At 45.6% G+C, this 22,602-nt stretch overlaps 1 protein-coding gene across 12 annotated transcripts in view; it reads left to right on the forward strand.

Moving 5' to 3' along the window:
• Positions 1-5,200: 5,200 nt before the first annotated feature.
• Positions 5,201-22,602, forward strand: part of KAT6B (lysine acetyltransferase 6B) — a 204,004-nt gene continuing 186,602 nt past the window's right edge. For 3 of the 12 annotated variants that reach the window (XM_008269925.4, XM_070057867.1, XM_070057871.1), the window contains exons 1-3: positions 5,684-5,901; positions 18,328-18,397; positions 21,274-22,152. In XM_008269925.4, coding sequence (XP_008268147.2) covers positions 21,532-22,152 — 621 coding nt within the window. In that variant the 5' untranslated portion in view covers positions 5,684-5,901; positions 18,328-18,397; positions 21,274-21,531. Of the gene's footprint in view, positions 5,588-5,683; positions 5,902-6,510; positions 7,010-18,327; positions 18,398-21,273; positions 22,153-22,602 lie in introns of those variants that run through there. The other 9 variants (XM_051823152.2, XM_070057868.1, XM_070057865.1 and 6 more) reach the window with 8 other exon arrangements.

Consider the following 22,602-nt stretch of genomic DNA (forward strand, 5'->3'; position numbering starts at 1 on the left):
ATGGAAAAAAGGAAGTCCTTTCTCTCTGTCTCTCTCTCTCACTGTCTACTCTGCCTGTCCAAAAAAAAAAAAAAAGAATAAGAAAAAGCAAATCTTTTCAGTTAGATGAGCACACTGGGGAAAATTGTCAGTAGTTAAATTGAGCTTGACTTAGACTGATCTACCCTTGGAAAAGTATAAAGTAGTCCAGCGATTGGAGAGTATGTCTTATTTTGGGAGTTAAAATATCCTTTGTTCTATGAAATGATGTGAATGGGAGATGGCCATTAAAAATGTTCATAAAATCAAAATTAAAAGTTGGCAGGGTGGGCGTTTGGCCTGTGGTAAAGCTGTTACTTAGGGCACCTTCCTGGTGATGGCTCAGGTGGTTGGGTCCCTGCAACCCATGTGGGAAACCTGGACTGAGTTTCTGGCTCCCAGTTTCAGTATCAGCCCAGGCTTGGCCTCTATGAGCATGTGCAGAGGGTATTAGCAGATGGACTCTGTCTCTCCCTCTTTCTTTCAAATAAATTTAAAAGAGGGGCCGGCACTGTGGCATATGGGTTCATCTGCCACCTGCAATGGGTGGCATCCCATATGGGTGCCGTTGGAGTCCCAGCTGCTCCACTTCTGATCCAGCTCCCTGTTAATGGCCTGGGAAAGCAATGGAAGATGGCCCAAGTGCTTAGTCCCCTGCACCCATGTGGGAAACCTGGAGAAGCTGCTCCAGTTCCTTTTGAAGTTTTACAGGCCTACAAAATCCAAATTAAACATTGGGGTACTTAAACTTTGGTGCAGCCTCATGCTAAAAGCCAAATCTTTATTAAGACTACTTGATAATAATGATTACTGAAAGGTTACCTCATTTTTCAGTCTCAAACAAAAAAGATCCTTGAGAACTCCGTCCTGTCAGCAACATTTACCTAATCCTACAGCCTCTTACTGCCCTCTTGTCTTGCTTGGGGTCTCTCACTTGATGCCAAGCCTTCTCCCTGTCTTACAGAAATTGGTGGCTGTCCATTCTGACCACACTGGGCACTTGGAAGAATGCAGATAAATAATGGGCTCCGACCGCAGATGTTTTCATTTAATTGGCAATAGGTGGGACTTAGGTTCTAGGCTCTAGGTTTATTCAAAATCGGCTCAGGTGATACTCAGGTGTGGAGGGTATGTCTTTATTTAGTAGCACCTATGGCACTCCAGCAGTTACACAGAAGAACAAGCCCGTGTGCATTAGAAAATCTAATCAGGGCCGGCGCCACAGCTCACTAGGCTAATCCTCCGCCTAGCGGCGCCGGCACACCGGGTTCTAGTCCCGGTCGGGGTGCCGGATTCTGTCCCGGTTGCCCCTCTTCCAGGCCAGCCCTCTGCTGTGGCCAGGGAGTGCAGTGGAGGATGGCCCAGGTGCTTGGGCCCTACACCCCATGGGAGACCAGGAAAAGCACCTGGCTCCTGGCTCCTGCCATCGGATCAGCGCGGTGCGCCGGCCGCAGCGCGCCAGCCGTGGCGGCCATTGGAGGGTGAACCAATGGCAAAAGGAAGACCTTTCTCTCTGTCTCTCTCTCTCTCACTGTCCACTCTGCCTGTCATAAAAAAAAAAAAAAAATCTAATCAGGAAAATAGGCAGAATATGACGAGAGATCGAGACAAATGCTATTGTTCATTCTAGAATTCAACAGATACTAAGCACTTAGGCACCAGGGCATGCTCAAAAGTTCAGGCATGCTCAAAAGTGCTAAGAGCCACATGCAAAGACCAGGAAAACGGCATGGAGGAGCCCCCTGGGAGGTGCTCATCAGATAAGGGGTTGGGGGTGGGGGAGAGCCTGGCAGAGGGAACAGCCTGTGCTGGGCTTCACGGAGCACTGCGGGTTTGGAGAAGCCAGAGATGAGATACTGGCTGGGTGTGGATCTGCAGCCAGACTCAGGAGTGACTTGAGCCAGGATGCCTTTAGATGACAGTAGAGGTTTTTAAACAAGAACACAGAAGCAGGGCCTAAGTGCTGAATACTGATTTTCAAGATAACTCAGGTTGTTCCTACATGGAGACAGGGCTTGAATTTGCTAGCCCATTTCATGGTTTAACTAATGGTCCCCACTCCTCCTGCCCTTGACTGGAGGGACCAGGCACGGAGACTCAGGCTTGAGTCAGTGAAGGAAGAGGTAGGGAGGTGTAGGCTAACACTTTTTAAGTGACTAACTGTAAATTGTAAGGCAGCCACAAAACACACCAAATACCAGAGTAAGGGGAAGAGTTTATTGGGGGAAACTCAACGGACTGGAAGGAAGAGGTGAAGAAGGAAAAGAGGGAGAGGAGAGCGTAAGAGAGAGACAGAGACAGGGACAGAGAGAGAGGTCAGGAGACAGAGAGGAAGAGAGACAGAGAGAGAGACGCACATGCATGCACACACGTGTTCAAGAGCAGGTCCTTTTAAAACTTTCCTGGGGGGTGGGCAGGGAAGTAGGAACAGCGAATCCCATTAGGATGGGGGTGCGGCTGACACCGGTGGTTGGGCCATGTGGCCACCTGGCTTCCAGCAATGGCAGCGGGGGCTAGAGCCCAGGATGGTGTCAGGGTGTAGATCGCATCATAGATAAGACTGCACTGTTTGACTAACATAAATAGAATTCATCCTTGGGCAGGGCCCTGGAAAATAGGTTTAGGGTCCCTGCCTGCTGCCTTTCTACCCAGTTTCCTTCAGGACTTGTGAGTGTGTGCTCCCTCTTATCAGTCTGTTTGTCTGACTTGTCTCTGAGCAAGTAAACAAACTCTGAAGATCAAACCTTCTGGTCCCAGCTCTTCTGCACTCTTTCTTATGCTTACTCAACACTCAAGGACAAGTAGGTCAGAGCAGGAGCCATCCCAGTGCTGGGGACTGTAACCTTCTGGCCGGCCAGGCACTCACAAAAGGATCACTCAGCTTAGTCCAGTGGTTCTCAAATTCAGTGGCTGTTAATTTCAAGACGGATCATGGGCTGAAATGATGTAGACTGGGGGCCCTACTCTAGACTTAAGGAACCAGCGGTTCTGGGACTGGGCCAAGGAACCTGTGTTTTGAACATTCTTCCCGGATCACTGTGATTCCAGCGATCCCTAGATCACACTGAGCAGCAGCATGTGACAGCTCCCTGCTCCTGCTCGTGGAGTGGCAGGGCATGGGTGCCTCATTTGTAATCCTCCAACCTGGTCAGCTTGCAAAATTTTTCACCACGCTTGGTTTTCAATTCAAGTTATTTCTAGGAGCACTTCTTAATGGAGCTATTTAGCTCAGCAGAGGACCTGAGATAGCTCAGGTGAGAGGGAGATTGAGGAGTGGGCACTGAGCATCTCTGGCTGTGTCCCTGTTAGCCTTTGCAGTCCCACTTATCTGAATGCTGCATTTCTTAAAGGACGGGAAACCCTAGAGGGGAGTCTCACTGGCAGAGTCACAGATTGCTCTCCTCCTGACACCCCTGCTAGAGAACTATGTTTGTTAAGAACAGGACTTTAAAAAACATGAAGATGTTGGAAAGAGATTTGTCTGTAAGTCGCGCTCCTGGTAAGTTTAAGCAAACACGACCTATTTCTAAGGTGTCCCTTCACTTCTCGATGCCCTGGAAATCCTTGTCCATACGCATTCGATAATCAGCTTTCGATGCTCGGAAGTCCCCCAGAATTCATTGGCTGAAGACATCTTAAATGTGGGCAATCTGACTTTTTACTGTCTTTAGTTGCTCCTTTCACGTACTTTGAGTGTACAGATTTGGGGTTTTAGAACTTGCTTTTAATTACGACATAGTTTATTTTTATTGCTTGAGATAACATGCAGTCTGAGGGACTCCAATGTAATTTACAAAATAAACTGCATCCGAGCAGCCCATAAGAAAGAAAGAAAGAAAAGAACTTGAAGGGTAAAGTGCCTGCCAGGATGTTTACTTACTAACTTCTTGGAGAATAAAAATGCTGGCACTTGCATTATTAAAAAAAAAAAAAAAGCACACCTTATAAATGTCCTTCTCTTTGAAATACCTAAATGAACTAGACTGAATTATAAACTAATGGCTTGTAAAAATTCACCCTGAGCAACTTCTGAAGATACTAAACCAAAGAGGTAGGGAGCCACTCGGAAGCAACCCAACCTGCTGTTTGTTTGATCTGTAATGTAACTCAAAAGTAGCCAAGCAAGGGCAGAGAGCTTTCCTTGTGTTTCACTTCCCTGGGCTGAGCCCGTGAATGCCAAGATTTAATCTAAAGAGGTTTATGTTTTAAAAACTAACAACCAAGTAATAAAACACCTATAAAAGAGGTTTATAATGGAGCTGGTGACAGTTCTGAGTGCAGGGTTACACCTCTTCTGTTCCCCTCTCCCCTCTTCCATCCTTTCATCCAGCTCTGGGCCCTTTGTCTTAGCTCCTTTCTCACCTGGCTGCCAAGAAGCATGGGGGGGGGGCTCCATTCCCCAAGGGGCAAGACCTTCCTGAAAAAGCCAAGTGGGCCTGCACCCTGCGTCTGACTTGACCGCAGCAGGGCTGCTTGTTTTGTTCCCCCAAGATAGGAACCGAGATAAGTTGCCCTGGCTCACTCCCCACCTGGTTGTCCAGAGGTTTCTACTGCAGAGGCGGGAGATGCCCCCTGCAAGTGTCAGTGTCGAGAAGACGCCAGGGCCCCTGAGGGCAGGAAGCCTGGGGCTTCCTCTCCCGGGCACCTTGCACCTCCCCTTCAGGGCCCAGGGGCACGATTCAGGCAACAGGTGGTTCTCCACCCAAGGCCACCAGGCCTGAAACTTGGTTCTCTTTCAAAGCCACAGTTCTCCTCCCCCTCGCGAAGAAATGGCGCCTGGGAAGGGAAACTTCGGGCTCAAACTCTGCAGGAGCCATTTCTCCAGTCTACCGTTCCCGAAGTCCCCTGTGGCGGCATCCCACCCAACCTCCGGGAAGAACCAGGGACAGAGTCCGGAGGGCGCCGGGAAGCGTGTGGGCAGCGGCGGAGTGGCCTCCCCCGGGCGGCCAGCGGCGCCCCCCAGCCTCCCTCAAGCGGGCCTCAGGAACTCGGGGGGCCTAGGGGAAGCCTGGAAGCCCAAACTTCGCCATCAGCCTGCCTTAGAGCGCCGGCGAGGGGAGGGGAGGGCCCCCCAGCGGCCTCCCCCCGCCCCCGCCGCAGCACCTCTGCCACCCATCCGGCCGCACAGCCCGAGCAGGCGCTCAGCGCAGCCCAGCGCCCGCCCGCTGCTGCTCGCAGGCCAGGAGAGGGCATCCTGAGGGGCAGCGTCCCCCGCCAGCCCGAGTCTGACAGCCCCACTCCCACCCAAGGATGCCGCCGCCGTGCCCTGTCCGCAGTCGCTGAATGTCACTGCTCCCTCTTCCTCCTATCAGGGTAGACACAGCTCCCGAGGCGCCCCCCACCCCAAAACTGCCGCGGCCGCTCGAGGGCCCAAGGCCGGGGCGAAGGACGAAGTTTGGGGCCCACGGCGGCGGGAGGGGGGCGCGTTGGCGAGGATCGCACCTCAGTCCCAACCCTGGCGGGTACATTCCCCGCCCCAAACGGCCCAGGCGTCCCCATCCTCCCGCGGACACCGGCATCCCCGCCCTCCCCCGAGGGCGGCGAGTGGAGCCCCCCGGGGCGGAGGCAGGTACCCCCGGGGCGGAGACTGGGGCGGGCGGGGTCCGGGCTGCGCCCCCGGCCGGGCCGGGCGGGCTAGCGGGCGGCGCGGGGGGAGCGGGGCTGGGCGGCGCTGCCTCGGGCTCTGTGCGCTGCAGCCCGGAGCCGAGGAGGAGGAGGCGGAGGAGGAGAAGGAGGCGGCGGCGGTGGGTCCCGGGCGGGGGGAGCGCGGCGCTGCGGACCCGGGCGGCTGGCAAAGGACGAGGCGGAGGCTGAGGAAGGCAGCGGGGAGACCTGGGCTGCAGCAACAAAGGGCAGCGAGCGATTGGCCGGGCTGCAGGCGAGGTTAGCCGGGGACCGGGGTGGCCGGAGGCAGCAGCGAACGGTGCACGTGCTTGCAGACACGGGCGAGTGTGGAGCCGGGGGGTGCACGCCCGGCGGGTAGGGGCTCGCTCCCCCTCGGCACGGGATGGCGAGGAGGCTGCAGCGACATCATTCTGCTTGCACCCGACCTGGGGCTTGCAGGGTAGGGGATTGTGGGGGGTAAAGGATGCGAGCCAGGGGGCGGGCGAGTAGTCGCCCGGGACGGGACGGGAGAGAGGGTGGAGGAGGGGGCGGGATGGAACGCTCCGGGCGGCGCGCCCGTCCGCGCGCTCCACCGCGGGAGCCAGCGACTGAGAACCTCGAATTTTAACTTCGCGTGCCCGCCCGCGCGCGCCCGCCCGCGCCCACCCCTAAATCCTGCGGCCGCCGCCAGCGATCAGCTCTCACACAAACTTTAGCTGCGGGCTAGGGGGTTTGGGGTTGAGTGGGGGAGGGGAGAGGGAAAAGGCCTTCTGATTGGCGTTGCCTGCAGCCAATAAGGCCAAGCGCCTCCGCTGCGAGTAGACCCAATCCATTCCTAGAGGTAGAGGGGGCGGGTGAGTGGAAGTAGAGGTGGCGCGGTGTCTGGGAGAGAGAAAAAGGGCTGGACCAATAGGTGCCCGGAAGAGGCGGACCCAGCGGTCTGTTGATTGGTACTGGCAGTGGACCCTCCCCCGGGGTGGTGCCGGAGGGGGGATGATGGGTCGCGGGGCGTGTCTATGTGGAGGCAAGATGACCGGCAGGAACTTGCCCCAATGGGCTGCAGAATGGTTAGTGAGTGGGTGACGGACAGACCCGTAGGCCAACGAGTGGCCTTAAGTGTTTGTGGTCTCATCCAATGGAGCAGCGCCGGGGCGGGGCCGCGGCTCGGGTTTAATGAGACTCCATTGGGCTGTAATCAGTGTCATGTCGGATTCATGTCAACGACAACAACAGGGGGACACAAAATGGCGGCGGCTTAGCTCCTACCCCTGGCGGCGGCGGCAGCGGTGGCGGAGGCGAAGGCACCTCCTCCAGGCGGCAGCCGCGACTTTTTTCTTAGGCAGCGTCAGCGCCCTCGGCAGGCGCGGTGGCGGTGGCGCGCGGCCAGGTCTGTCACCCACCCCGCGCGTTCCCAGGGGGAGGAGACTGGGAGGGAGGGGGACAGGCGGGGGGGCATAAGGGGCTTGCGACGCCCCTCCCACAGGCCTCTGCGCGAGGGTCACCGCGGGGCCGCTCGGGGTCAGGCTGCCCCTGAGCGTGACGGTAGGGGGGCGGGGGATAGAGGAGGAGGGACAGGCCCCGCCCCTCGGCAGGGCCTCCAGGGCAAGGGGCGGGGCTCGAGGATGGAGGGGCGGGGCCCGGGGGTGGGGGCGGGATTCGGGGAGTTGGAAGGCGGGGGCTGGGAGGGGATTTCTGAGTGGGAGTGGACTGGTAGGAGCGGTGGGGGGCCAGCGAGGGTGTGAGGAGGATTGGTGAGGGGCGGCTGGAGGTGTAGAAGCAGGTGGAGGAGCGGAGAGGGATGCCGTGTGGCAGATGTGGAAGGGCAGCTGGGGTGTGTGTGAGGCAGAGTAAGGGTGGAATTGGGTGTGGTGGATGTGGATGTGGTGGAGTTGAGCCGGGAGTGAGTAGAAGGTGTTGGGTTGGGCGAAATAACGACCCACGTGAGGAGGAGGTAGAATTGCTGTGATGGCAAAGAGGTATCTGGCATGTAGGGATAGGAAGGTTTGCTAGCTCTGGAGTCTATGAATCATTAAAAAAAAACAACATGGAAACATGGGATGGTTGTGCTTGGAAGAGTCTGTGAAAGATGATGCTAAAACAGCAGGGCAGACTTGACTGTGAAGTGAGGGATGGTGAGCTTGCTTGCGAAATAGGTAACTTGTATCAGGAAATCTGAGGACAGGATTCAGGGAAGGGGAAAGGCAGGGGATGTGAAGAATGTGGGTGGACCTGGTCAAGGGTTGTTCCATGGGTGAGGATGTGACAAAAAAAAAGGTGTTAGTTTGCAAAGTTGTTTGGAAGCATCCATTTCTTGGGGGAAACTTGGGCTGGAGTTTGCAGCCAAGGCAGGAGGGGTGGCTGAGGTGTCCCAGGAAGAGGTGTTGAGTGTACTACCTTGGGAAAGCACATAGCATGTTTTTGAATTTGCTGGTGCTTTGGCAGAGTGCATGGAGTGGGAGGGGACAGGACAAAGGCAGAGGAATGGCTGGATTGCAGATGGCCCTTTCTGCTCCTTGAAGGAATGTAGGCCTGTAGTTCCAGGGTGTTGGGATGTGGGAAAGAGAATATCCGGCAGAGATTGTGGAGGGGTAGTGATAAAGAATTACAGATGTGACAATAAAGAAAAGAACCATTAAAACAAGTATATTTGGGCTGGAGGAACCCGGAAATTCAAGGTAAAAATTGTATGAAGATTGTTCATGTATGAAAGGAGGTAGAAGAAGCAAATGGGAATTAGTTGTTTGGGGCTAGTGTTCTGTGGTGCTCAGGAATTTTTTCTTCTTCAAGTACAATGTCTCTGTCTTACTTTTTATACCCTAGATTTTCTGACCTGAAACAAAACACTCCATCCTCTTATTTGCAAATTCTTCACATGTGTATCAAGTTGACATTAAGCATTATTTTATGTTTCTAAGGAGGAAAAGATAATATTGCCTGTTTTGGACAGAAATCTTTTCTTAAGATTTTATGTATTGGGGCTGGCACTGTGACATAGTAGGTAAAATCCACCATCTGCAACACTGGCATCCCATGTGGGCGCTGGTTTGTGTCCTGGCTGCTGCTCCACTTCCGATCCAGCTCCCTGCTAATGCACCTGGGAAAGCAGCCGAGGATAACCCAAGTCTTTGGGCCTCTGCATCCACATGGGAGACCCGGAGGAAGCTCCTGGCTTCCGATCAGCTCAGCTCCAGTCATTGCGGCCATTTGGGGAGTGAACTAGTGGATGGAAGATCTCATGCTCTCTCTCCGTCTCTCTTTGTAACTCTGACATTCAAAAAATAAGTAAATAAAAACTTTTCTTTTTAAAAGAGGAGGTCTTCCATCTGCTAGTTCACTCCCCAAATGGCCACAATGGCCAGGGCTGGACTGATCCAAAGCCAGGAGCCAGGAGCTTCTTCTGAGTCTCCCACGTGGGTGCAGGGGCCCAAGCACTTGGGCCATCTTCCACTGCTTTTCCAGGCCATCAGCAGGGAGCTGGATTGGAAGTGGAGCAGCCGGGACTCAAACCAGCAACCAAATGGGATGCCGGCACTGTAGATGGAGGCTTAATCTTCCATGCCACAGCACCATCACAGGACAGGATTCTTATCTGAGAAACTTCTGAGTAAGATAAAAGGTTGAGACGCATCAGGTTAAGCCATTCTGACACCAGCATCCCTTATCTGAGTGCTGTTTTAAGCTGCTCTGCTTCTGATTCAGCTCCCTGCTAATGTGCCAGGGAAGGCAGCAGAAGAAGGCCCAAATGCTTGATCTCCTGCCATCTACATGGGTTACCTGGTTGGAGTTTCTCACTTTCGGTTTTAGCCTGGCTCTGCCCCAGTTGTTCCAGCCATTTGAGGAGTGAACCAGAGGATGAAAGCTCTCTCTCTCTTTATCTCTCTGACACTCTGCCTTTCAAAAATATATTTAAAAAAAATCTTTAACTGTTGTAGTATAGTGATTAAAAAGAGAGAAGATAAAGAGGGAAGAAGATCTTAACATCACAGGAGGAACTTAGGAGATGCCTGACTGACAGTGATGACAGGGTAAGCAGAGATTCTGCCCGCCATCTGTGCGAGCATCTCTGAGTAGGGTGAATGTTACCGTTGGAGTTATACCTGTTCATTTCATGAACTACTTGTGAAGATTAAGGTGGAAACTGTCAGATGTAAGGGATAATTTGAATGGGAGATAAGTTGAGAAAGTTTGATAAGACATTTTAATGTGCTTCAGAAATTTTCATAGATTTTCATATACCAGTTAGGAGAAAGACAACGAAGTCATCTGGCTTTCCGTTTGTCAAGTAGTTCTCTGCACCATACCTTTGGTTTTCCATGTGCATATGCATGCCTGCATTTGTATTGAGAAAACAGGATTTTTTAAATGAAAGTATGGATATAGGCTGGCGCCGTGGCTCACTTGGCAGCGCCGGAAACCCCTGGTTCTAGTCCCGGTCGGGGCGCCGGATTCTGTCCCAGTTGCTCCTCTTCCAGTCCAGCTCTCTGCTGTGGCCCGGGAGGGCAGTGGAGGATGGCCCAAGTGCTTGGGCCCTGCACCTGCATGGGAGACCAGGAGGAAGCACCTGGCTCCTGGCTGCTGCGCCGGAAATGGCAGCCATTTAGGGGGTGAACCAACAGAAAGCAAGTCCTTTCTCTCTTTCACTGTCTAGCTCTGCCTGTCAAAAAAAAAAAAAAAAAAAAGTATGGGTATAGAGGCTAGTGTTGTGGCATGGTAAGTGATGCTTGAATTGGAGAAGTGGGGTAATGGGGGTATTCCTTTGCTGTGATGCTTTAGTTTGCATTTCCAAAGTCCTTTTTATAGGACTTCACCATCTTTTGATACTGTCTTCTAGTAGGCCTGAGACATACACTATAGTTTTTATATTGTCCCTTCTACTCTTGCTGGGTATTTGAATTGTTTCCAGTTGAGGGCAGTTGTGAACAGAGTTGCATTCAGCATATTGGGCCCCTTGCACAAGTTTCTCTAAGGTGTACACCCAGGAGTAAAATTGCTAGTTCATAGGTGGCCGTTTATGCTGATTTATGCCTGTTGTTTCAGTGCAAATGTAACCAACACCTTTAATTCCTAGAATTATTTGGTTTTGGATGATGAGTTGTATGGCTGCTGTAGTGACAGGGTGTGTTGGTCTTCCTGTTTACCACCTACCAAACTGTTTTCCAAAGTGTTCTATCAGGTTAACACTCCCTCCAGCCATATACGAGCATTCCCATTACTTCTCATCCTCTCCAACTGTTGGTCTTATTAACTTTTAAGATTTTAGCCAGTGTGGTAAGTTTTGCATTTGCTTGAGTAGTAGTCAGGCTGAAAGTCAGCTTTTCATTTACTTGTTAGCTATTCGGATTTCCTTCTTTGTAAAGTTCCTGTTCAAGTCTCCTACTTTTTTTTTTTTTTTTTTTAAACTAGCCCTTGTGTCTTTTATTGCCAATGGGAAGTTCTTTATTTACTGCCACTACAAGTCCTTTGTTGTGTGTATATGTTACAAATACAGTCTTCTGTTCTGTGGCTGGCCTTTTCACTCTTTATGGTGTCTTTTAATGAACAGAAGTTCTTAATTTTAATAGAGTCAAATTTATTGGTCTTTTCTTTATAGTTAGTGCTTTTTGTGTCTTATTTTAAGACTCTCTTCCTACCCTGAGGTCAGGGGGATTTTCTTCTATACAGTATTATCTTCTAAAAGCTTTATTGACCTTAAAAGATGTTTAACTGTGAGTAAAATATGTTCTTCTTGACCCCAATCTTGCCATTACAAATCTAGTTTTGCTATCCTTTCCTTTCCTTTCCTTTTTTCTCTTCTGTCTTGAATTTTTACTTGTCTGTAACTATCACGAACATTCGGGGGCTGATTTCCCTGTCTGTTAGGAGAAAATGGTCATATAGACAGAAGTTCAGCCAGATTAGATTTTACAGCTCTCCAGCTGACTGTATTGCCCTTTTTCCTTTTATGAGCTAGCATTTTATTGTGTCCCTATGTGTCTGCCACCATCCTAGCTTCTTTCATATTTGTTATCTCTTAACAGTTCTGTAAAACAGGCTTGTATTCTCATTTTCACACGTGAGAAACTAACAGACTTAGATTGATTTAGTAACATGTCTAATATCCCACAGCTTAGAAAGCTGGCGAAGTGGTGACTGGATCTCTGAACTCTCCTAAGATAATTCTATGATAGCACACCTACTTGTTGAATAAGACTTCAGAAGTCTATTAACGTGCTTACTTGTCATGTAACATGCCCTAATTAAACCACACAAAGATGACTGTTATGAAACTGGATAAGATACCTCTCTGTGCTGTTAAAGTCAAGTAGAGAAGCCAGTGGATGTTAAGAGCTCCGTGAATGGGTGATGGTTGAAAATGTGTGTGTATGCATGTGCTTATTTTTAAAGTAGGTACATCACTTTCCTGAGACTCTTAAAGGATAATGTTAATTTATTTTCAGATTCTACTGGATAGCTGGTATAAAGACATGAATTCTGAAATGATTTCTCTTTTCAAAATAATTTTAAAAATTTCAAGTGTTTATTACTTTTTTTCTTAGTACATTGTTCTCAGTTGATGTCATTAGAAACTGACTAATGCTAATTTGTAATTAGGGAGACATCTAGGATTGAATTTGAATTTTTAAATGCCAAAAAAAAAGACATTCTAAATTTACTTGATTATTTCTTAAGTGAAAGTGCTTAGTTATAATATCATTATTACTAATCAGTGTACCCTGGCTCTAAAGGCCTGATGACTTCAAATGACTTTTCATCTTGTCTCTAAAATCCTCTGTTTTACAAGGGATCAGATTTCCTGTGAGGTTCCTAACATTGTGATTAAATTTTAGACACTGAAACTATTGAGCACTTTGATGCAGGGATGACTATGCAAACCTAATTCATGGTTTTCACCAGGAGATTTGGGACATGTCTCTACTAATTTATGATGATGATGTTGAAACTAATCTTTGCTGGGGATTATGGAAGCCATAATAGTTTATTGATGGTTCAGTTATTGTTTGTTGAAGCAGATTTATACAATTATAGTTTAATGACATAACAGGGATATTGTCAACTAGGAGAGCATGACATGAAAAATTAAACTTCCAATTAATATAATATGTATTAGTTGAGATGATAATTTTCATGGTGATTTAGCCTCTTAGAAATCCTTGGAAAACATTATTAGCTTATGAATTTAAAACTTTCTGTGTTAATGAGTAGTGGAAAGAATTTAGTATTACTCTAAAAAGATGGGGAATTAAATATTCAATTCAGCTAACAGTAAATTTACTGAGTGCCTGCTCCAGGTTTGCTGCTCAGTTTGACTAATACGAGTTGTTCAAGATTGATGTTTGGAGAGATGAGATACTGGTTGCTTTTGTTTCTTCTTTCAGTCACTCTTTCCTCCAGTCTGTCTTGGATGGATATTGTTACCAGAATGAGTCAAGCATTCAGCAGATTGGTGCATGTATGTCTCTGTGTGGCATTGTGTCACCTGCTCCTGCTTGTCTGTAACTCCTGCTGGGGTTTCCTATTACTGCCTCTGTCCTGGTCCTGCACCACAGCCTGCTTTGTTTCGCATCCCTCTTTGACACATACCTGTCCCTTTTGTTTGACAGCTCATTCTTAGCTTCCATGCATTCTCCTCTGTTTCCATCATTGATTCACTTATGCCTTTATTTAATAAATAGGCATTAACCCTCTATTATGATCAACTTGTAATCCTGGAAAATCTTGAGGTACAAAGATGAATCAAGTGTAAATCCTGTTCTTAAGAATTTTGCAGTCAAGTAAGGGAGATGAAGTCAGCACCCATATAATCATAGTACACAGTGGGCAGTGAATACCTAAATAGTAAATAGTAAGGAGAGAAAGTAGTTAAAGAAAGCTGAAAACTTCCTGTTAGACAAAGAGATGCAGGACTTCGGAGGAGGTGTGATTGGCACTGGGCCATGAAGGTGTGCATGGAGGAATCGGGCAGTGATCCAAGTTCTGCATGGTCTTTTTTTTCTTAGATTTATTTATTTATTTATTTGAAAGAGAGACCTAGGGGTAAGGGAAGGAGGGGGAGAGAGAGAGAGCAATATTCCATCCAGTTGGTTCACTCTCCAAATGCCTGCAACACTCAGGTCTGGGTCAGGAGACAGGAACTCCATCTGGACTCCACATGTGTGACAGAAACCCAAGTACTTGGGCCATCATCCACTGCTTCCCAGTTACGTCAACAGGAAGCTGCTTTGGAATCCTGGCGTTTATGGGACTCAAATCAAGCATTCCAATATGGATGGCTTAACCTGCTCTGTCACAACACCTGTCCCCCGTGTTGTCTTTAAGCCCACTTGGAGTCCTGTCCATCTGAAGGATCTGTACCTATCCATGCTACATGTGGTTTCAGCAAGTGGTAGTCACAGTTTGTTTTCAAACTATTCGCCTCTGTACTCAAAGGAACGCTGTCTTTGAACGGGATCTTATGGGGAGACCCAGTATATACAGCAGTTAAAGTGGAGCCTCCTTTGGGTGCAAGGTGTTAGGGTGGCCCTAGAATTTAACCCACAAGGAGTAGCTGCATGTAATATCTCAGGTGCTTTTTTCTTTTTCTTTTTTTAAGATTTATTTATTTATCTGAAAGTCAGAGTCAGGCAGAGAGAGAGAGAGAGAGAGGGGTCATCCATCTGCTGATTCACTCCCTAACTGGCTGGAGCTGCGCCGATCTGAAGCCAGGAGCCTCCTCAGGGTCTCTCACATGGGTGCAGGGGCTCAGGCTCAAGGATTTTGGCCTTCTTTGGCTGCCTTCCCAGGTCATAGCAGAGGTGGAGCAGCTGGGACATGAACTGATGCCTTTATGGAATGCCCGCACTGTGGTGGCGGCTTGCTAGGCCACAGTGCTGGCCCCCTGAGGTGCTTTTTTCATGAGAGATCCAAAAAGCCTCATTTGAAAATCACTGGTGGGAGAAATAGGTATTTGGTGCAGTGGTTAAGATGCCAGTAGGGACACCTGTGTCCCATATCAGAATGCCCAGATTTGAGTCCCAGTTCCACTTCCAGTTCCAGCTTCTTGCTAATGTACACTCTGGGAGGCAGCAAGTGATGGTCAAATAGTTGGGTACCTGCCACCCATGTGGGATACCTGGATTGGGTTCCAAGCTACTGACTTTGGGCTGGCCCAGCCCTAGTTGTTGTGGGCATTTGGAGGGTGGTTGAACCAGCCAGCAGATACAATACCTCTTTCTGTCTGTCTCTGCCTTTCCAATAAAAATAAATTTTAAAAAAAGAAAGTACATTTTAAAAAATTTCAAAAAAAGAGAAATAAAACTGCTGGAGAGACATGAGTTTGGGTCTTGGGACTTGAATTAAAATCCATCATGACTTACTTGCTCAGAAATCTTGGCCAAGTAAAGCCTCAGTTCTCCTTTTGTAGAATGGGGTGATGATGCTACTTTATAGGATAGCTAAAAGTATTTCTAATAATCTATCAAGTACCTGGACCACAGTAGGTATCAGAAAATACTTGGTATTATTATTATTATACTTTAGTGCTTTGTTATTTCTTATTTAAAAAAGTTTACTGAGGTGAGTTTCACATAACGGTAAGGAAAATGAAACATTTGCACTTGCATTTACTACATTCAAAGTACTGTGACCGCTGCCTCTGTCTACTTCCAAAACATTCCTATCCAAAATAAGCCCTCATCCATTCAACTATTTTTCCTGTTTCCTTCTTCCCTTGGCTTCACCAATCTGTTTTGTTTGTGAATTTATCTTTTCTGGGTGTATCATATGATTTAAGTTATTATTATTTTTGACAGGCAGAATGGACAGTGAGAGAAAGACAGAGATAAAGGTCTTCCTTTTGCCATTGGTTCACCCTCCAATGGTCGCCGCGGCCGGCTCATTGCGCCAGGTGCCTCTCCTGGTCTCCCATGCGGGTGCAGGGCCCAAGGACCTGGGCCATCCTCCATTGCACTCCCTGGCCATAGCAGAGATCTGGCCTGGAAGAGGGGCAACTGGGACTAGAACCTGGTGTGCTGGCGCTGCAGGCGGAGGATTAGCCTATTGAGCCGCGGTGCCAGCCATGATTTAAATTATATGTAGTCTTTTGTGTCTGGCTTCTTTTATAACATAGTATTCATGTTGTAGTGGCATGTATCAGTACTTTGTTCCTTTCATGGCTGAGTAATATTCCATTGTATGGATATGCCATGTTTTCATCCATTTATTTGTTGGTGGACATTTGGACTGTTTCCACCTTTTGAGGGTTGTGATTAGTGTTGTTATTGAGTGTGTACACAAGCTTATTTGAGTAGTTTTGGTTTTTAGGGATGTGTACCCAGAAGTGGAATTGCAAAGTCCTATGTAGTTCTGTTCAACTTGTTCAGATACCACCGGAACAGGGGTTTGTTACTTAATTGCTTCTTGGGTGTCCTCTCTCTCCAGCTTTGCTTTGTATTTCCCAGAGTACTGCCCACAGGACTGGGTGTTGGGAACATCATCTCCCTAAATATCTATTTGTTGTTCTTTGATGAATATTTATAACTTCTCCCAATTGATGTATTTTGGGCCTCAATCATTAATTGTAGGGAAATAGATGCTATGTACTTGAAAGTTAGCAAATATTAATACATGGATGGTGTTTGATACTATTAGACAAGAGATACTGAGGATGCTGTTCTGAGCAATTGTCCAACAGGCTGTGCTCCGTGGTACCACAGGGAAGGGAAGTCATGGTTCCTCGCCTTCAAGCAGTTTATGTTGTGTTTCAGAAAATAGTATTCGGATTTGTGGGTGTTCACTCAGTCACACAGTGGGTTTTGAGAAAGTCCAGGAGCTTCTCAGAGAGCTAAAAATAACTTTGCAAGTACAACTCAGGATGACAAAAGAATAAACCCTATTATTAATCTTTATTTTTTCTACCACTGTTTTTGGCTTATCCATAATCTCATAACTTGAGTGTTATGACATTGATTTTGAGACAACACACAGCTTTAGTGAAAGCTTAGATTAGGCCTCACATCATGTTTATGATCCAGGATATTTTGACTCTTATGCTGACATGAATATTTTTGAATAGTGTTGATGTTTATATTATGTCAGTGAAGCTAAAAACTCAGTGTTGGACTAAGCGTTTCTCTACATCTGTTTAGAATAGTTTGTAATGAATGCTATAAACAGTGTTACAATGTAAGAAACAGCCATATAATTTACTAATATTTTGTAGTTAAAAACAAAATGATTCACAATCTTAGAAAATAGATTAATTTCATTTGGGTAACATGAATCCTCTGAATTAATTTAGAATGATTTGCTACCTTTTTGATAACTTTTTAGTCCAACTTTCAAGTTTTTGTAAAAAAATGATAAAAGAATAATGAATTTAGGGTTTTAGCTTGCGATTGAATATCGTGTATGTACATATGAAACCAATCCCAGTGCTCTAAAAAAGAGAAGTGGTGTGGATAATTCTGAATCATAGGAAAAAAAATCATTTGTATTTGGCTTTTGAATGAATTATGCATTTTTTTCCTGTAGGTGTCTTTCTAGTTGGGTACTGTTTAGACTACAGGGAAATTGGTTTTCAATCTATTCTGTTAGCTTATACAAATTTACACTGGGACCAGTGGGATGTTGGAAACAAATCAGCCCAAGACTAAAAAATTTGCAGTGGATAATGTACAAAGTGGATAATATATATGTGTTTAGTTGAGAATTGGCTATAGATAAGAGACTTCTGATTTTTTTCCTCTACTAGCTGTGGATTTTTTTTTTTAAACACTGTGATTCTGCTTGTAGCTAAGAGCTGCTGAGTTACATCTGCTTCTGCCTAATTAACTCTGTTGGTTGGTGTCAGATGAGAGCTAATTTTGAGATTAAATTGAGGAGTGGGGTGTGTGTTGGTGACTGGGGGAGGGGAGAAGGCGGATCTAAGGTTGTTGGTTGTTTTGTTTAAGACCAAAATGCAGGCATTGACAGCTGTTTGAAATCTGTCTTTTGAAGTAAATGTGATTACTACTATCCTAAAATGTGACCTGTGTCAATACATATTTACTATTGTGGAAACTGGTACATGCTTCTCTTAGGTAATTTGTTGGTCATACCTTGGTCCAATTAGTAGTATCTAGGTGCCAAGTGACCTTTGGGACAAATAATGAATGCTCCTTGGGAAAGTTAACACTGACCTTAAAACAATTTTTGGTTCCTTTTTATTTCCTCTCCCCAGATAAAAAGTTGTATCTCCCTGGCTATTTGAATAATAGTTGGGTTCTTCTCATGATGGGATTCTTTCTTAGGAATTTATCACAAACCTGATTTTTAAAATGTGGAGAACAAGTCTGGCCTTCAAGAAATGGAATTTACTTCTTTTTAAATTAACATTTGAAAGGCAGGCAAAGAGGGAGAGGGAGGGATCCTCACTGGTTTGCTTGGGATGCTGGTTTCCTAAGCCTAACCTGCTGTGCTCAGTGCTTGCCCCTGCAATTTACTTCCTCACTGCCTTCCTTGGAACTTCATTTTCTGTCATGAGTTTCTGGTTTATACATACTTTCTAGTGGAATCAGAGTTAAAATAGCACCAAAACGTGGTATGCTGACAAACTCGTTGCTGCTATTTGTGTTAGTTGTCGAGTTGTGCTTGCATTAGATGGTGATAGTTGGAGAGATTCATAGATGGTTGCTGAATTTAAGGGCTGTTCTTAAGCCTGAATGAACGTTTACTTTATTCTTTTGGCAGATTTACCTGAAGACCTGGGCAAGCCTAATTTTTGTCATGGACTGTTACTATGTTTGAAGTTCCAATTCTGGTAATTTTCCTTATTTTATTACATTTTCCACAAAATGTCAGTCTTATTGAAATCTGTTGGCAAAAGATACAAAAGATTATTTTTGATTGTGTGTAAAGATTGTGGTAAAAGCTTGTCCTGAGATATATTTTGGGTATTTATTAGTTATGAAATGCACTGTTTCAATGTATGTTCATTTGCTTGTGTAATCAAAACGCCTAAAAGCAACTTTACAGTATTGGACACTTTCCTATGACCTCTTCTGCTTCCTGCAGTTGTGTTTTATTCGATCAAATTAGATTAGTTGTGATTCATCCTGAATAAATGATGAAAGATGAAATAATTACTTGGATACAGTGAAATGTCTTCTAATGAAATTTTGCCCCAAACCATTTTACTTTGGAATGATCAGTTTCCTGTTCTAAACTTACTGACACAGAATGATTCCTGTGTTCTGTCCTGAAAGTGGTTATGCTGTGAAAGCCAACAATTTCATTCCTAAACACACTGTGTTCCAAGTCTAGCATTTTCGTCAGTGGTTTATAAAATGACACAAAAAAAGAGTGCTTATTAGATTTGCAGATGACAAAGATGACAGAATCAAGATTCAGAACACTCTTTAGCAGGTTGGAAGATAGACTCACACCAACAAGATGAAATTCAACTCTAATAAACTTTAAATCCCAGCATTTGAATTTGCACAAGGAAACGGATGGAAAAACTACGTTTGACAGCATTTTTGAAAAAAGGGTTTGCATATTTGGCTGAATTGCATGCTCAGAATGGCCGGTGTTGCAGGACTGTTAAGGAAGTTCTATAATTTTGGGTTGCACTTGTAATTGGATAATGCTGGGATTGTCAGATTTTAAGACAGGCATTGGCCAAACTAGTAAGCAACCAACAGGAGGTGGTGTCTGGAAGCCATGTGATATGTGGAGGGGTTAAGGAACTGGAATATTAGTGGCTCAATGGTGAGACAGAGGTAGAGTAGGATTTGGTGGTTGGTGGCTTTCTGAAGGTACCTATTTTCAGATATTTGAAGGCCTGTCATATTGAAGAAACAGTAAAATTGTCTTGAGATTGTTCCAGGGGAGCTAGGACTAGTGGGTAAAAGTTATGGAGAGATAGATTTTTGCTCCAATGAGCAAGAAGTGTATTATAGCCAGAGCTATCCAACCGCACACTGAGCTGCCTCAAAAAGTGACTAATTTTCAGTTACAAGAAGTATTTTAAGTAAAGATTTGATGGCTTATCTATTGGGAATATTGGACAGATATCTTTTACTGAGTAACTAGAGGTTGGACTGGATGACTTCTAAAGTCCCTTCAGCTGCAAGTTTCTGATCTGAGGTAAAAAATAAAACTGAATCTATAGTTTACTGGTCACAAAGGGGGCAGGACTGTTTATACTGCCTCTTTCTAGGTTCACTTAGTCCTCTCAGCAGTCCTATATGGGCTGCCTGCTAGTCTGCCCACATATCATGGGTTTGCTTCCCACTGTTTGAGTTACCTGTGCTCAGCTGCTGTCTAAAAATAGTAAATGGAAAATCCTGCAAATAATGTATGTTTTAAAGAACTTTTATTGCTATAATTGTTCTATTTCATTATTATTATTAATGTCTTACTGTGCCTAAGTTATAAAGTAAGCTTTATCACAGGTCGTACATTTGGAAAACAACATCATATTGTATGCATGGGGTTCTGTTCTGTCCATGATTCTTAGGCATCCCCTGAGGATCTTGGGGTGTGTCCTCTGTAGATAAGTGGGGACTGCTGTATTAGTTTTGACTAGAGGTAAATGATGGTCTTTCCTACCAGACATTCGTAGAGCTGAGGTTCAGACCCTGGTTCATCTGTCTACAGAGGCAGAACTAGAGCAGACGATTGAGGCTCATGTAAGGATGCTGAACTTGAGTTTTAAAATAATGGCTTTTGAGCCTTAAATCTACTACAGACCATTACCTTGGGTGAATTCCATCTTCCCCTGAACATCAGTTTACCCACAGAATTGTCCTACAGATTTAATGCAAGTTACATATGAGTACACTGTAAATTTTTAACTATAAAGAGTTAAGATCTATTATCATTTGAGAACAAAAGTAGAGCTTAGGTCTAATTCCCAGGCTAAGCTCTTTTTCCTGGGGTTCTTTGTAGGTATAGTCAATACCAGTTTGGAGATCTGGGGCAGTTTTTTGCATACATCCCAGGAGTCTCTCAAAGAGCAGTAACGTCACTGCCCTCCTGGAGTTAGATTTGAATGAACTTGCTTTCTACCGAGCTTTTTAAGGTACTAACTGGATGTTAAGGTAGCTAGAATGGTACATTAGTTAAAGGTGAAACATTACATTAGTATGTTAGTTTCATTTTCCAACCTGGGGGTTAGAGTGGATTACCCTTTGCAGAGGGGTGGGAAGATACAATTCTGTACAAGTGGCTAGATGGGAAATTTTCTTATGCATGAGACTTGGGAAACGCAATGCTTAGTTGAAACCAAGATTTTTGTTTTATTTTACTTAATTTTTTTTCTTAAGCTTAATGTGCTTCCATCAGATTTTTTTTTGTTATTGATTTTGTTTGCAGTACACATACCTTGAGGCACTTTTCATATAATTTTATTAATTTCAGTAAAGGTAATCCATTAAATATATGGCTTAGATATGATCTCTTAAATACCCCATAAGTGGCTTCATATAAATAAGAGAAAATTTGAGATAAAATTCCTTCTTAGACTGTGACCTAATTTCTGGTTGGAAAATACAGTGACTCTGGCTGTATTACATAATACCTGCCTGTTATTACTTCTTTGGTCATTTTGTATCTGAAAAAGCAGTACCAGAAATATTTTAATTTTTAAAAGTTCTATTACTAAGAGCCTTTTCCCCCTTTTTATCCTTTAAGGTCGTGGTTTCCTAGTTAAAGATGTTTTTCATCCAAATGCTGTCTTTCCTGTTGGTAAAATAAGACAACTATCAACATTGCCAGTTTGTCCTCCTTTGAATCTCTTAAGGATGGATGTTTGTAAGATGTTGCTTAACATGATCTGGAATACTCTGCCCATTTGTTAAATGGTAAATGACTTTCAAATGTGCAAGTCCTGTTAAATACAAGGAGAATCTCTATGGGTAACTTTTGTGTTGAAGAAGTCATTTGTCAACCATGGTAAAACTTGCAAACCCACTTTATACAGAGTGGATTCTTGAAGCTATACAGAAGATAAAAAAGCAAAAGCAAAGGCCCTCTGAAGAGAGAATCTGCCATGCGGTCAGTACTTCCCATGGTTTGGATAAGAAGACAGTCTCTGAGCAGCTGGAACTCAGTGTTCAGGATGGCTCAGTTCTCAAAGTCACCAACAAAGGCCTTGCCTCCTATAAGGACCCAGACAACCCTGGGCGCTTTTCAGCAGTTAAACCAGGCACTTTTCCTAAGTCAGCCAAGGGATCTAGAGGATCATGTAATGATCTCCGCAATGTGGATTGGAACAGACTCTTAAGGAGAGCGATTGAAGGACTTGAGGAGCCAAATGGCTCCTCCCTGAAGAACATAGAGAAGTATCTCAGAAATCAGAGTGATCTCGCAAGCACCACCAACAACCCAGCCTTTCAGCAGCGGCTGCGACTGGGGGCCAAACGCGCTGTGAACAATGGGAGGTTACTGAAAGATGGGCCGCAGTACAGGGTCAATTATGGGAGCTTGGATGGCAAAGGGGCACCCCAGTATCCCAGTGCTTTCCCATCCTCGCTCCCACCTGTCAGCCTTCTACCCCATGAGAAAGACCAGGTAAGTGAAGAAGGAATGTTAATACATTCTAAATATTATCCTTTTGACTTTGACAGTTTCCGTCAAGTTCTGTATGCATGAAAGCTTTAAGTAAAGTTTGATAAAAGTTACAGAAAGGGAGGGACACACACACAGAGAGAGAGAGCGCGCCTCTGTTTGCTGGTTCATTCCCCAAATAAATGAACCTGCCTGGAGTTGGAGCCTGGAGCCTTCTTTAGATCTCCCATGGGAGCTGGATTGGAAGTGGATCAGCCGGGTCTTGAACCAGCACCCACATGGGATGCTGGTGTCGCAGGCAGTGTCTTAACCCGCAATGCCACAACACTGGCTCTAGCTTTTATATTGTAAAATACATATATTGTCTTCTAGTATAAATTGTTTTATATTATGCAACATTGAGGGCTTTCTCATTGATTGGCTAAGGATTTAATGGGACAATCATATGGTTTG

Source organism: Oryctolagus cuniculus, chromosome 15 (assembly GCF_964237555.1).
Source record: "Oryctolagus cuniculus chromosome 15, mOryCun1.1, whole genome shotgun sequence".
NCBI classification, from domain to species: domain Eukaryota; kingdom Metazoa; phylum Chordata; class Mammalia; order Lagomorpha; family Leporidae; genus Oryctolagus; species Oryctolagus cuniculus.